The sequence below is a fragment of the Macaca mulatta genome, chromosome 5, assembly GCF_049350105.2.
Source record: "Macaca mulatta isolate MMU2019108-1 chromosome 5, T2T-MMU8v2.0, whole genome shotgun sequence".
Taxonomy (NCBI): Eukaryota; Metazoa; Chordata; class Mammalia; order Primates; family Cercopithecidae; genus Macaca; species Macaca mulatta.
The window spans coordinates 48,728,145-48,744,488 of NC_133410.1; the positions used below are offsets into that span (position 1 = coordinate 48,728,145).

Below are 16,344 nucleotides of genomic sequence, written 5' to 3' on the forward strand. Positions count from 1 at the left end.
AGGACATTGTACTGGTTCTCTATCATTCCATAACAATATTATCACTAACGTAGTGGCTTAGGACCACACACGTGTTATCTCACAATTTCTATGGGTCAGGAGTTTGAGCATCACTTAGCTGGGTCTTCTGCTTTGAGGGTCTCACAAGGCTGCAATCAAGGTGTTAGCTGGGGTTGCAGTCTCATCTGAGGCTCAACTGAAGGATCTGCTTGCAAACTCAACATCGTTCCTGGCAGAATTCAGTTCCTGGCAGACTACTACACTGAGGGCTCAATTTTTTGTTGGCTATTGACCAGAGGCTGCACTCTTCCTATGTGGCTCTCTTGCCCTGTGGCTGTCTTCCTATGACATCTGGGAATATGGTAGCTTGCTTTTTCAAAGCCAGCCAGGATCACGATAGGCTACAATCTTATGTGATGTAATCACATGCACAAAATCATCATCCCTTCCTATTTGCACCGTATTCTATTGGTTAGAAATAAATCATAGGTCTTACTCACAGTCAAGGAGAGGATGCAAGGATCTGAGCACCAGGAGGCAAGGGTTATGGCGGGTGATCTTAGAGTCTGCCCACCACAGTGACGTTGTATGTAATTTCTTGAAGACTGTGTTAGTTTCCTAGGGCTGCTATAACAAAGTGGCTGACTTAAAACAAAAGAAATTTATTGATTTACAATTCTCAGGGCTAGAATTCTGAAATTAAGGTTTTGACATGGCTATGTTCCCCATGAAAGCTGTAGGGCAGAAAACTTCCTTGCCTTTTCCTAAGCTTCTGGCAGCTCTTAGAAATCCTTGGTGTTCTGTGGTTTGTAGCTGCATCACCCCAATCTTTGCCTCCACTGTGACATGACCTTTTTTCCTGCGTATGTCTCCGTATGTCCTCTCCTCTTCTCATAGGATGCCAGTCACTGGATTTAGGGCCCACCTTAATACAGTAGGATCACACCTTCCAAATTGCATTTTCAAAGAATTATTTCTTAATAAAGATTACATTCTAAGGTTCTGGGTAAACATAATTAGAAAGAGACACTATTGAACCCACTACAGAGATTACAAGGAAGTGTTTATTTTAACTCTGGGAATATTTAGTAGGTAATTTACCTTGCACAGTATGCTCTTCTTCTGCAGTTTATTTATGTTCTTTTTTTCCTTTTAAAATATATTCTTACATTCTGTCTTTTTTTCTCGTAGTAATAGAAATTACAGATTCACTCATCCTTTTCCCTTGCCTGTCTCTAACATAGAAACTGTAATAGCTAGCTAGTTATTTTCCTTGCCTTCCTTATAACTAGTGTTTGCCCAGAGACATGGTGCTTGTCAATGAGTTACTGACAAAAAATTCTGCATAGGAGTGAAGAGTGACACGAGATTTCTGGTTCTTCTCTTCCTTTCCTCACTCTGCTTTACTTCTAGCAATCTCCGTGGCTCACAGAATAGGCTGAAGGTTGTAGAGCTGACATACCAGCCTGGTTTCTTCTTTAGTTCCACCTCTCCTTTAAACTAGACATTCCACTTCTGAGGTTCCCCCAGGTTCAGATTTTGCTACTCTAGTCACAATTTTTCAGGATTGTTTCTCTTCCTTTGAGAGAAATCTTTGTTCTGCTCACGATTGGAGAAGGCATGCTTTGGTTCTTGGCAATCAGCCTCTTTCCTCATTTTACTTTATTGCTGCTTCCTTTTTTGTAACTTAGGGTTGTATAATTTCCTTGTTTCATTGAAGATGAAGTTGGTTGGTTGGTTGTTTTTCCTACATTGTTATTTTTTATTTTTTCAGTATTAGTAAGTTTCAAGGGGGAGGATCAAACTTTTAAAAATATTTTTATCTTGCCATCTTTAAAAGCCTCTATAAACTATCTTTAAGAATTTTAACATCGTTATTTAACCTCTACTTCCATAATAGTCAGAATTGAAAGTAAAATATTCTATATTGAATTCTCTCTATTTAATATAATGAATTTTGTAAATTTCACCTCAGTATCGCAAGTAACTGGGACTATAGGCATACACCACCATACAAAGTTTTTTTTTTTTTTTTTTTTTAACACATACGGGGTTTCACCATGTTGCCTCAGCTGGTCTCAAACTCTTAGGCTCAAGCAATCTACCTGCCTCCGCCTCCCAAAATGCTGGGATTACAGGAGTGAGCCACCATGCCTGGGCAAATTTAGTTAACTTTTTCCGTTTCCAACTTTTCAGTCTTTGTTAATATAACATGGAATCTAGATCCAAAGTGTCATTACATTAATATTATATATATTTCCTTATTCAATGTTTATACGATCGTTGTATTTAGTTTATAAGCAAATTTACAGCCATTTTCAGCTCCCTTTTTACCAAGTTTCAATGCTTGCAGTTCTTCATTTCAAACCCTTAATTTTCACTCTCTCTTAATTTTGTTTCATATTTCACTTTTTGGAGAAATATCTAAGGCATTTTAAAAATTATATAAAGGTTGTCTCATAGCCTTTGCATATTTGAGAATGTCTTTCTGTTGACCTTTACCTGTCATGACTATATATAGATGAAAATACAATTCTGTGGTTAAAACTTTTCCAGCCTCAGATCAGTCAGTATTGGCTTTTGGATGTGTTGACAAATGATCCCCAAATTTCAGTCATTACAACTTCAAAGCTTTATTTTCAGTCACGCTACTACTTCCTTGCAGGTTGGCTGCAGCTCTGTACCACATCACCTTCATACCAGCACCCAAGCTGATGGAGCATCTAGAATACTGCTGGTTGTCTGGCATAGGGCAAAAAAAGCATGACAAACGATATTCTGGCTCTTAAGTATCTGCTGGAAAGTAATGCAGTCATTTACACTTATATTTAGTAAGTTGCATAGTTAAGCTATGTCAATAGGCAGGAAAGTACAACTATCTCTTATGAATGGGCAGCAAATATTTGTGAACAATAATGCAATTTATTATACCTGCATGTGTTACAGACATTGCTCTTTATACTGGTATTTCCATTCATAAGAAAGAAGGTTAAATGAAGATTATTATATCTGAGATAGAGGAAATAGGAATAAGAATCAGTTTAGGGAAGATGATAATTGTAGTTTTAGAGAACTGAGTATGAAGTATCTAGTAGGCAACTGGATATGAGACTGAAAGTGTTGGGAAAGGTCTGGGTTGGAGATATTAATTTATGTAATCAGTGTAAAGAACTGAATTCATTAGAATTACTGAAAGGATTGAGAGAATGAAGCTGTCACTTTAGAGCACTATCTGCAAGGGGCAGGTAGAGAATTTGAGAGGAACCAGGAAGAAGGGACTAGACAGTATCAGGGAAAAGAAGAATCATAATTGCCAAAATAAGGACAGAGAACTTCTAGAATAAGATGGAAGATACTGCTTTATGTTGAATTAGGAGAACACTGATGACTTTGGTAAGAGCAGTTTCAACAGAGTAGTAAAGTTGGAAGCTAGTAACAGGTAACTAAAGAATGAGTATTAGAGATTTAAGTGGAGAAATAAAGTATAAATGGAGCACTCTTTTAAAAACTTCAGAGAGGAAAAAAATGGAGATTGGGAGATTTTTTCCCCCCATCTGAACAATAAAGAGACTTGGAAATATTTAAAGGACCAAGGATTGTGTTTTTGTGTGTGGGCATGTGTGTGTCTGTGTGTACATAAATATTCATTCTTATTTTGTAAATAGGCAGAGGGATATACAAGATAAAATCACTTGGAAGGTTTTTTTTTGTTTTTTTTTGTTTTTTTTTTTTTTTTTTGAGATGGAGTCTCACTCTGTCACCCAGGCTAGAGTGCAGTGGTGCAATCTCCACTCACTGCAACCTCCACTTCCTGGGTTCAAGCGAGTCTCTTGCCTCAGCCTCCTGAGTAGTTGGGATTACATGAACCTGCCACCATGCCCAGGTAATTTTTGTATTTTTAGTAGAGACAGGGTTTCATGATGTTTGTCAGGCTGGTCTCGAACTCCTGACCTCATGATCCACCCTCCTTGGCCTCCCAAAGTGCTGGGATTACAGGCGTGAGCCACTGCAACTGGCATCACTTGGAATTTAATACCAAAATTAATCAACATAGCTATCTTTAAATTGTGTAAAATCCATGCAATTATAGTTAGTATTTAATGTCATGGTATGTGCATTAGTCTGGGTTCTCCAGAGAAATAGAACATTAGATAGATGATAGATAGATAGATAGATAGATGGATAGATAGATAGATAATTGATGATATATATATAGATGATTGATAATAGATATATGATAGATATGTAGATAATACATAGATAGATACATAGATACATAGATTTATCATAATGAATTGACTTAGCTGGTTATGGAAGCTTAGAAATCGTAAGATCTGCAGTTGGCAAGCCGGAGACCCAGGGGAGTTGATGATATAGTTCCAGTCTGAGTCCAAGTATGAAAGCAGGAGAAGACTGACGTTCCAAGTCAAAGACAGTCAGGCAGAGAGTAAATTCTCCCTTTCTCCACTTTTTTTGCTCCATTTGGGCCTTGGGCAGATTGGATGAGGTCCACTCACATAGGGGAGGGCAAGCTGCTTTACTCGGTCTACTGATTCAAATGTCGATCTCATCCAGAAACATCCTCACAGACACACCCAGAATAATGTTTAACCAAATATTTGGGTACTTCATGGCCCAGGTAAGTTGACACATAAAATTAACCGTCATAGTATGTCATTAAATTAAACTTGGATTTATTTATTTTTTTAAATGAGGCTGGGAGTGGTGGCCTATGCCTGTAATCTCAGCACTTTAGGAGGTCCAGGCAGGAGGATCACTTGAGCCCAGGAGTTAGAGACTAACCTGGACAACATGGCGAAACCTTGTCTCTACTTTAAAAAAATTTTTTTTAAGGAAAATAAATGATATTATATACATAACATAATTGATTTTATAGTCTCACTATGAATTCAGAATGATTTAATTTCTTGATAAGGCAAGTAAATATAACTCTATTTGTTCGTGACTGGTTCTATCTATAAATCCCAGCTATTGAGGAAAATTTTTAAATAAAGTAACTTTAAAAATTTTAAATAAAGTAGGTTGTGTGTTTGGTTATTTTGTTTGTTATTGTGTCTCTCTACCCCATCCCATCATCTGGAAGTTTCAAAAGCACAACAGCAAAAAAGGAACTTGATTTTTAAAGATTATATAATGGTGGCAGAAATGTCAAGTGATAAGGAAGAGCAAAAGAGGAAACACAAAATATTGCAGTGATAGAGAAGATGTCAAAAAAACTATGTCAATGTTTGACTTCATTCACAGTTGCTCCTCAAATATGACATTGCCTTGAGGATAGAGTGCCCTCAAATTAGCACACATTCTGATTAGGATAGCAGGGCCCAATAGCCAGTGTTAAAGAAAAAAATATGTTTTCTAGTCTTGTCATAACATATATGAAATAAACAGGAAAAAATTATAAATTAAATATGTTTGGAATCATCAATAATCCAGCATATTTTATTCATCTGTTAAATGTGTGTACTTCATTAAGTTATGATAGGTGTCAATTGCTTGATTCAAAACTTCTTTACTCTGATATTGAAGAATTTTATAATGTTAACTGGTCTTACCAAAACTGGACCAATAAAGAGTCAAAACACAGTTATTGTCCTCATTGAATTTACAGGCATAAACCACATCATAACATAAAAAACTATAAAACTGCATCCTTGATTAGTGCTATCAAGGAAGATTGAGTTGTTCTATGAAAAATTTAATGGTGGGATTTGTGACTTAGATAATTCAGTGAAGACATTGTTCAAGTAGATGAAGAATAGAGACAGGAAATAGACTGTGCAAAGGCCCTGTGGCAAAGGGAGCATGTCAAGGAGAAGGGACTGAACAGGCCAGGGTAATAGCAGTAGAGAAAGTGCATTAAATTATGGCTTATGTTGACATTAGAGAGGTGGATGTTTGGCCAACTATGCCAGGTCCCAAGAACCACTGAAAATTTGTAAACAGAAACAATGGATTGGAAGAGATTCAAGTGAATGTGGGTAGACTAGATAAAAGGTTATCTCAGTTGAAAATATGAGAGTAGGGTAGTACCAGAGAAAATGGGAAGAGTTATTTATATTTGAGAGTTATTTGGAAGTAAAATTGGCAATACTTGGTAATGGATTTGATGCAGGGAATGGGAGAAATTGAAATGTTATAAACCTTTTGAGGTTTCTGAGTAAAGCAATACAACAAAAACTCCACTCAGACAGAAAGCTCAAAATATAGCTTTGAATAAGTCCAAGGATTATTTATAGTAATTGAGGACAGGAGTAAATACTTATTATACTGTAATTTGTATGAGTTGATAATAATTCGTGTGCCCCACTAGAGCAGAAGGAGGTACTCCTGTACCATCTTGTTATAGTTCTTAAGACACTATCATTCCTGGTTGATATCTATCTCTTTCTCTAGACTGTAAGCTCCATAAAGGTAGACAGTAGGTATTTATTATATCTCTTGCAGGCAATCTAGTTTCTGGCATGGTAACCACTCAAATATTTGCAGAGTGAAGTAATTAGGTCATGACTTAAACTTTAAATTTTTTTATTTTCCAAATTAATTTTACTGTAGTTATACAATTTAAAGCTCTTTTTTTTTTTTTTTTTTGAGACACAGTCTCGCTCTGTAGCCCAGCTGGAGCGCAATGATGCAATCTCGGCTTGGCTCACTGCAACCTCCGCCTCCCAGGTTCCAGTGATTGTCCCGCCTCAGCCTCAGCTGGAATTACAGGTGCCTGTCACCACATCCAGCTAAATTTTGTATTTTTAGTAGAGACAGGTTTTCACCATGGTGGCTAGGGTGGTCTCAAACTCCTGACCTTAAGTGATCTGCATGCCTTGGCCTCTGAAAGTGCTGGAATTACAGGTGTGAGCCACTACACCCAGCCTTAAATAAGTTTTAATGTAAAATTTTTCTAGATTCAAAATTTCGAGATAATAACTTTATTTCCTCATTTATATTTAAACCCTATTATTGCTGCATTACTGATTATGGTCAGATTTAACTGTTCGAATAATGATCACCACCACCACCACATGCTAGTTGTGATGATTAATTTTAGGTATCAACCTGACTGGATTAATGAATATATAGATAAGCGGTAAAGCATTATTTTGGGGTGTGTCTGTGAGGGTGTTTCTAGAGGCGATTGGAGTGTGAGTCTGTGTGGACTAAGTGGGAAAGATTCACCCTCAATGTGGGTGGGCACCATGCAAGCAGCTGGAGGCCCAGACAGAACAAAACAGAGGAAAAGTGAATTGGTCTCTCTGTCCTAAAGTTGGGTTACACTCTTCTGCCCTTGGACATGAGAATGACAGGCTCTCCAGCCTTTCGATATCAGGACTCACACCAGCTCCCCTCTGGGTTCTCAGGCCTACATACTTGGAATGAGCCACGCTACTGGCACTCCAGGGTCTCTAGTTTGCAGACGGCCTGTCCTGGGACTTGTCAGCCTTCAAAATTGCATGAGCCAATTCCCCTAATAAATCCCCTCTCCTGTATCTATATCTATATCCTATTGGTTTGGTCTGTCTGGAGAACCCTAACTAATACGGTAGCATAGGGTATAGTCCTAGGTGTCCATCTAGGAGACTGAGTAATTTTGTATCACCCAGCATAGTGTTTTTTAGCGTACTTTAAGAGTTATGGAATAAATTAACAGAGACCTCTCGCTAGTTACAGATGGTAAAAGACCCACTAATTTTTCATTCTAGTCAGCAGATGGCAGTGTTTTACTTTATTTAGTTAACTGAGGTTTGTTTCCTGAGTCTTGCAACACAATTTTAACTTAATCCATGAAATAACACAGTATTTTTGAGTTAACTTTATACTTTTTGAACCATAAATAAATGTTATAGAATAGGGGTTGTTTTAGGTTTCAAAAAATCGCACATTTTTTAGTCAACTTGAGCTCTCTTAAACTCTTTAAATTTGCTTTTTACTTTAATTGCAAATAATTGTTCTCATTTTTGTAAATACGAAAACCCTGTTTATTTACTTTATTCCTTAGCTTCATTTCTAAGAAAGGTCAACGCTGAACATTAATTCTGGAAATTAAGTTTAAATTATATTTAACCGAAGATGGCACAGTTAAAAGTTTCTTTGGTTGAGTTTGTCTCCTCTGAGATGAGCCCTGTCAATTCTGAAGTTATGGGACTTGAGACTGAGTCAGGAGACCTGGATTTCATTCAAATTGCTACAAAGTTTGCACTAGATGAGCTACACTGAGCCACTTGAATAATTTTTCACTACAATTTTTAATGAGTGAAATAAGCTCAATGTGTATACTACTATACAGTTGACCCTTGAACAACGCCAGGGTTAGGAGTGCTGATGCCCTCCCTGGCCTCTGCACAGTTGAAAATCTGTGTGTAATATTTGAATCCCCGAAAACGTAACTACTAATAGTCCACTGTTGACCAGAAGCCTTACTGATAACATAGTTGATTCACATATATTTTGTATATGTATTATATACTTACCTTTACAATAAAGCCAGAGAAAAGAAAATGCTATTAAGGAAATCATAAAGAAGAGAAAATATATTCATGATTCATTAAGTGGAGAAGCATCATCATAAAGGTTTTCATCCTCATCATCTTCAGGTTAAATAAGCTGAGAAGGGGGAGGAAGAGAAAGAGTTGTTCTTGATGTCTTGGTGGTGGCCGAGGTGGCAGAAAATCTACACAGAAGTGGATTTGCATAGTTCAAACCTGTGTTGTTCAAGGGTCAAGTGTATTTATCCTGTAAAAACATTGTAAGCATACTGGTTCTAAAAGTCTGAACTCTCCACAGAGAAACATACAGGAACTGAAGATGAAGAGGACCTTTAAGTAGAAATAGAATTTATTAATAATCAAAGCCTTCAACCCCCGTCTCTATTATAGTGCTGATAATTATGATGAACAAGGGCAAAACATGACACTATTCTCTTTCCTCCTGTGAGCCTGTAACTCTTTATAGTTTAAAGAAGCTTTATTACATATTACTAAGTATGAAGAAAAACAATACATTGAGCTACACACATGCCCCTTCCCAAAACAAAACAAACTCTCCAGTACCTCTTTTGAATGTATGTATAAGAAAAATAACAGAAAAAGTCTCTAATTAGAACTTTCTAAAAGGATTTCTCCCCAGTTAGAGTGCAGTAATGACTATAAATGGCCCTGTCTCAGAGACAGCTCATCAGTCAATTATAAGCAGTTCTGTAAATTGAGGAGTGAAGAATGATACTAGATTTCAATCAGTGCAGATAAACATGGCTTGTCATTATTCACTTGATATTTTAGACAGTCCACCTAAAGAGGAAGATGCAGAACAGATATTGTCTTTTCTAAAGAATGTAGATTATAAGAACATTTACCTAAGACTATATTCTTTTCTGGAATATGGTTTTCATAGACACTCAATTCCCATAATCCCCAGAGACGTTCATTGGCTTGCCCAGTTTGTTTCCATCTGGTCCTTTCAAACCAGGAAAAACAATATGGTAATTCTATTGTTGCATCTAGTAGCCTGGAAAAATAGAAATATATATTTAATATAATTCTTACATAATATAGTGGCTCAGTAATTTTTAAATATGTCAATTAACACTTCCATTCCTTTTGATTTTTGTGTCACAGCATCATTTACCACTCTATGTTTTAGAATAAATATCTCAAAATTCTAATTACATATACTCATCTCTGGGATAATGCTACCTGACCAAGTTTAAATTATTTCTTGTATAGTCTTAAAAGCAAACATGTTAACAAAAAGTTAACATAAAGTAAATAATTGTTTAAATAGCAAACTGTTAATATGTATTAACAATTTTCCAAAATTGCTCTTTTCTATTATTTTTTCTTCCTCTTACTTTTAGATATTTTTCATGAACCCTTTATCTCCATTTTCCTTCATTTAAAATTATGCTTCACTCATTCATGTTCATAAGAATTTTCAATCATGTTAAAAGCAAATATGAGTTCTGTTTGCTTATTGTCACAGATAGCCTCTTGGTTATTATTCTCCACAATCACCTTATTCATGAATTGTAAGTTGGAGATCAGCCTCCCAGTGCAGAACTGTTTAGAAATAGCCCTTCATGCTTGCTCCTCTATTCCCAGAGGAGTTTGCTGCACATGCCTAGATCTCTTTCCATCTGGCCTCTGCACAAAGGGTTTATCCCACTTTAACACAATTCTTTGTATTATAGAGGACCTTGACTTTATCTGAGAGTGAGTACATACGAAACAATAATCATGTTGCAGGAAAAACTGATTTGACCATTTTTTTTTCATACTCGAATCCTAAGATGACAGTGAAACTACACTTAGCCGGCAACAAAGACCAAAGGTAAGGCTGTAATGATGACAGAGCTGTAAAAAAGTAAATGTGAAGGGTCTGATTTTTCCATTATTACAGTACTTACGTTTATGTGGCTTCAGTAAAAAGGAAAAAAAAAAACTTGGTACATTTATTTTTACGTCTATCACTGAAAAACCTTTGAGTTTGTAAGACATTAATATGAAAATAGCTGCATTTGCATACTGATAGATTTGTGAACTTTATTGCAATATATTTTTTAACAGAAAAATATAATTATAGTATTTTAAAATGTAACTCTTTCCTCCCTCAGTGTAAATCAAATCACAATGACAAGAATCCTGAAACCTCTAATTGAAAATCTTCCTTTAAAAATGCATGGTGGTCTTAATGTTTAAAAGAAGTCAGCCTATTTTCTCAGTGTATATTCATGTTATCTAACGTTCTTTTTTCTCCAATTATTGTACATACAGTTTTATAAGCGAATATTTAAGAGTCAAGAATTTTGTGGTATTTTGCCTAGAAATAGACTGGAAGAACACAAAATCTAAATAAAGAATAAACACCAAAAGGCCAAAAGGAAAGAAAGAACAACAAAAAAAGTACATGCACAAGCACATACACACACCCATATAGGTGCTTTGTTTGTAATAATTTATTTCAAAATGTATTGTACAATGCTGTCTCAAATACTTCATTTGGGTTTAAAAGAGTTGTAGATGTTGGTATAGGTTGTTGATTTCAAATGGAAAAATTATTGGCATTGAAAGATGGCAACTGAAATCTTGAACCTAACTGGGTTGATTAAGGTTACTTCGTGAGGATTAAATAAAAATATCAGAATTCTGCTCTGCCCCCCACCAAAGGATATAGTATTTTCACTAAAATATATTTTTAGGTTTGTTTTGGCATATTCTTTTCAAAGAGATTTGAAACTCTTAAATTTTTATAATTACAATATCTTATATTTGAACTTTCAAAACATTACTCGTTTTGAAGTAGAATCTAAAACTACATTTAAAAACATTTCTGCCTACATTTGGTCTGTTTAAGGGACTAACCTTTGAACACACTGGTCTTATTTTGAAAGGGCAAGGTGCTTTTTTTTTTTTTTTTAATAGCCAGTGCCCAAGAGAAGCAAAAACTGTGACCCCCCTCCCCTCCACGCCACACAGTGTTCACATATGTCATCTGTGTTGTTAGCAATGTTACCTCCAAGTTTGTTACCTTGGAGTAATTGACGAGTAAATCATTACAAATGGGTCCAACTCTAAAGGCAAAATTGTCAAAAAGAAGAAAACAGCAAATCCAACTTGCCTTATGTTTATTAGAGGAAATCCTGAAACTTCTGTAGATTGCAGTGTTAGGAAAAACAAGTTTGTCATTAGAGCGATGTTATGACCACTTCCCCACTCTAACTGTTGTTTAAGGGAGTCCACTTCTAACTGCTGACTCAGTTTGTCTTCGCTGCCAGAACTGAAGCGTGACCCAAATTGTCTACTGGGTTGAGTAGGAACAAACGGACAAACTGATGATCACTTGGCAGTTCTAGGTTTACTAAAGAATACTTATTTGGTCTAAACACTGTTTGTTGGGACTGCAAAGGTATAAACAATGCCCCTCCCAGGAAGGAAAAGGAAAACCTAAAATCTTAAGCAATGGACTCAAGGTCAGTGACGGAAGGCACCATTTGAGACCGAGATCCTCAACTCCAGTCCCATAATGGACCGGAGCCACACAGAAGAGCGTGCAGGAGTTTCGAAGCTGCGTAGTAAAATAGCTGGCGTGGGCAGTTCTTTTATACTCTGGCTAGAGTAAAATTAACGCAGCTTTGCGTTTCTCCATCGCCGCTGTCAGCATCCAGCTAAAGGGTGTAGGGTTAAGGAAAGCGGAACCCAGTTGTCCTTTCTCAGCTGAGTCCTTTGAGAAACTGGGACTGAGAAGGGTGAGCGCCGCGGAGAGGGGCAGGGGTGGGAGAGGGGAGAGGGGAGCGGGGCGGGGAAGAGGCGCGTCTGGGGTTGAAGTCCAGCTGGAAGCATCCAGCGGCGCTGCCTGCAGACGGGGGCGAAGGCAGCCGCTGAGAGTGAGGGGAGAGGGGGAAGCCGAGGGAAGGGAAGGAAGTAAGGAAAGAGGAAGGAAAGGCAGGAGGGGGTAGAAGCTGAGCGGCTGCAATTTCTGCGGCCGGCTCAGTAGGAGGAGCAGGAGGGGAAAGAGGAGGATCCAGAGTCAGTCAGTCAGGCAGCCAGCGGGAGGTGGAGAAAGCAGGAGGAGGAGGAGGAGGAGGATTAAAGATGGCCACCAACAGCTGCGGGAAACGGCAACAACCCCTCACTTTCCGGGATGGTCCCTGCGGGTCGGCCCGGCCTTGATGGAGAGACGAAACCCGAGGAGCGCCGAGGCTGAGGCGGCGGCGGCGGGGACCCAGCGAGGACGAGGACGCGGCGGAGCAGGGACGGGGGCAGGAGAAGGGAAAGGCGGCAGCGTCGCTGCCCCTGCCGCCTAGAACCGCTGCCTGGCCCGGCGGACCGGTTCCCATACCTCGCGGCCGCAGAATCGAGCCCGGGCCCCGGCCCCCGGCCCGCGCTGCGGGGCTCCTGGGCCCCGCCGCGGACGTCGCGCCGGTCGCCCATTCCCCGTAGCCCGTGCGTCCCCGGCGCGGAGCCCCGGCCTGCCGCGGTCCCGGCTCCCGGGCCCGGCCCGCCCGCGCCCTCCGCCGGCCCTCAGGTGAGTGCCCCCGCCATCCTCCCCGCCCCCCGCGCTCCCGGAGAGGCGGCGCAGCCTCGGCCCGGCGCGCCCGGCCGCTTTGTTCGTGCGGGGCGGAGGCGCTGCCCACTCGCGGCCCTGCGCCCGCTCCCCCTAGGGACAGGCCGCGGCCCAGCTGCTGTCCTCCCCAGGGTCCGCCTTGGCCCGCAGCCGCCGCCGCCGCCAGGGTTGGCTGCCTGGCGCGAGTCCTCCGCTGCGGCCTGGGGAGGGCGCCGTCGCGATCGGGTCGGGGTCGGGGTTGGGGTCACGGGCGGCGGGCTGAGCGGAGCGGAACCGAGATATTTCGGGGGATAGGGGAGGAGAGGGCTGGACGTTACCTCTGGGAAGCAGTGGGGGCGTAACCTGGCGGCCCTGGCTCGCGGGGGTAGGGGATCAGGCCCTGGCTCCCCCTCTGCATCCCGCGGGGTCTCAGCTCCCGGAGCCCCCCCTCCCCGCACCGGACGCAGCCGAGCGCGGCCTATATCCCTCGGGCGCTGTCTCCAGGGCTTCGGGCCTCTCCCCCTACGCCCTATGCTGGAAGCCCTTCGATTATGGAAGGAACCAGAGATGCTCCAGTTCTCTTGTACTGGGGATGTGGTGGCATCTCAAACATTCACAGTTACGGCGGGGTTTAAAACGCAGATGTGACCTTTCCGACCAAAGGCCATCTGGCTAGTGTTTGAGCCTCAGGTGCAGCTTTTCGTTGAGTTTTACCATTTAATTCTGCAATCTGCAATATCAGGTCTTCCTTTCACAGAAACAATGTGATACAACCAGATTGAAAGGATATTTACTGCATATGTGAACCCTTGCATGGACTTCCAGTACCTTAAAAATGGTTAAGTGTTTTCTATGGGAAAATGGTGCTCATGCATACGAAAAACTATTTTGGTTCAGTAATGGTTGCCAACTGGTTTACTATGTAGTTTGAAAACCAAACAATTGAAAAGGAAAAACAAAACCCTATTATTTGGGCGTTTTAAATAGTGGCATATTTCCAGGTTGGTATTTGGTAGCAGGTTGAGAACAACTGGTTTCGACTATCAGGCGACATAACAAACAACATAAAATAGAACCAAAAATATGCTAGTTTATAGAAAAACATGTTGTATTAGTGCATAAGTCTAGTAAAAAAATCCCACTTAAAAAAAGATAAAACTTTATCATGAGACTCTTAATATATATTACATTAGAATTGAGAACTCTTCCTGCGATATTTGAACAATAGTAGAGTATGTTAACACTTTGAACCATTCTATCTCAAGCTGCTAGAAAGGTAAGTTTCTGCTGCTAGTTTCTTTCCATGAGTTAAAATGGATTCATCTGAAATATAAGCATGCTTTTCGTGGGGCACAGTGGGTCATGCCTGTCATCCCAGCATTTTGGGAGGCCAAGGCTGGGGGATGACTTAAGGCCAGGAGTTAGAGGCCAGCATGGGCAACATAGAGAAAACAATTTTTTTAAAGAAAAAAAAGTTTCTAAAAATTTATATCACCTCCAAAAAGGAGGGATAAATTAGAAAATGCGATGTTCTATTCTTGCAAAATCTGTTTTTAAAAAAGTAAATGACAGTATAATATTTCATTATTAAGTTGGGTTCTCTACTTTGAAGAGATTCTTAAATTCCACTGCTCAACTTTGCAATTTTAAAAGTTTATATCAGTTGTTCTTAATTTCTTTCTTTCTTTTTTTAGAGATAGGGTCTTGCCCTGTCACCCAGGCTGGGGTATAGTGGCATGAACATGGTTCACTGCAGCCTTGAACTTCTGGGCCCAAGTGATCCTTCCACCACAGCCTCCCAAGAAGTTAGGACTACATGTGCATGCCACCATGCCTGTCTGATTTTTTTGTAGTTTTTGTAGAGACAAGGGTCTCCCTGTGTTGCCCAGGCTGATCTTGAACTCCTGGCCTCAAGTGATCCTCCTGCCTTAGCCTCCCTAAATGCTGGGATTACAGGCGTGAGCCACCATGCCCTGCTTCTTTGTTAATTTCATGCATATGCTTCTGAGGGTCCTTGGCTCCCCAGAAATCATATGCAGAATATAGCATATATTTGAATTTTTCCTAGATGAAGAGTCTGTGTGGTGATCGCATTCTCAAAATGATATGGCTCTGTAAAAGATTATGAACTTCTAGATAGAAAATTAAAGGATAAATATTCCATATTTGGAAAGCTAAAATTTTTAAATTACATTTGATGATTTATGTCCTTCATTTCTGATTATGCCCAAGAAATGTTTGTGATTAAGAGTTCAGCACATAGACGTTGTTTCTAACACATTCTCATTTAAATTGAAGGAAAATATTAATCCCATTTTACAGTTGGGGAAATAGAACAAGTTGTTTTAAGGTCATGCAAACACTGGTGGGCCAACATGTGAACCCAGATTGTCTGAAGTCAGAGCCAGCATTCATAACCAGGGTATACTAGACTTTGATCGGTAATACCATTTGATTGATGTAAAAATAAGTAATTGATGTTTTAGTTAGAATTGCAAAGTATATCTGAGATTATCATAGCATACAATATCATGAGATTTTGGAGCCCTGGACTCCCAGTATGAAGAGATCTTAATGATACTAACCTCATGTTAATGACACTAGTCTGAAATCACACCTGAAGTAGGGTCATTTCTACAGCATCCTTGGAAGGATCATCCACCTCTGATTTTAGTCTTTCCTATGATTACAGATTTCCCCTCTTCTTTTTTTTTCTTGACCTTTTTTTTTTTTTTTTTCTCTCTCTCTTTTGAGATGGAGTCTTGTTGTGTCGCCCAGGCTGGAGTGCAGTGGCATGATCTGGGCTCACTGCAACCTCTGCCTCCCAGGTTCAAGAGATTGTTGTGCCTCAGCCACCCAAGTGGCTGGGACTATAGACCCTGACCACCATGCCTGGCTAATTTTTGTATTTTTAGTGGAGACAGGGTTTTACCCTGTTGGCGAAGCTAGTCTCGAACTCCTGAGCTCAAGTGATCTGCCTGCCTCTGCCTCCCAAAATGCTGGAATTACAGGCTTGAGCCACTGTGCCAGGCCTTTCTTTTTTCTTTTTTTTTTTTTTTAAACATTTTAAATCTATATTTCTGTGTATATCAAGTCAAAATCGGCCTTCCTGATATTTACACTGATAAATCCAGTTCTCCCTTGGTGTGTGTAGTGTATTTATCATCCATGAAATGATTAAGAAATAAATGATGACCGGGAATGGTGGCTCACACCTGTAATCCCAGCACTTGGAGAGGCCGAGGCTGGTGGATCACCTGAGGTCAGGAGTTCGAGACCAGCCTGGCCAATATG

General features: G+C 39.9%; 2 protein-coding genes across 15 annotated transcripts in view; one reads left to right on the top strand and one right to left on the bottom strand.

Annotated features, from left to right (window-relative positions):
- Positions 1-12,373: 12,373 nt before the first annotated feature.
- Positions 12,374-12,844, bottom strand: LOC712245 (uncharacterized). Its single transcript, XM_078002634.1, has one exon. It carries the CDS (start codon positions 12,842-12,844, stop codon positions 12,539-12,541), a length of 306 nt encoding a protein of 101 aa, XP_077858760.1. The 3' UTR covers positions 12,374-12,538.
- Positions 12,596-16,344, top strand: part of WDFY3 (WD repeat and FYVE domain containing 3) — a 308,235-nt gene continuing 304,486 nt past the window's right edge. For all 14 annotated transcript variants that reach the window (XM_015138363.3, XM_078002624.1, XM_078002623.1 and 11 more), the window contains exon 1: positions 12,596-13,032. The gene's annotated coding sequence lies outside the window, so the exon portion shown is untranslated. The remainder of the gene's footprint in view (positions 13,033-16,344) is intronic.

Excerpts from the sequence above, each read along its gene's own strand:
- LOC712245 (XM_078002634.1), bottom strand. The coding sequence starts at position 12,844 with ATGGGAACCGGTCCGCCGGGCCAGGCAGCGGTTCTAGGCGGCAGGGGC.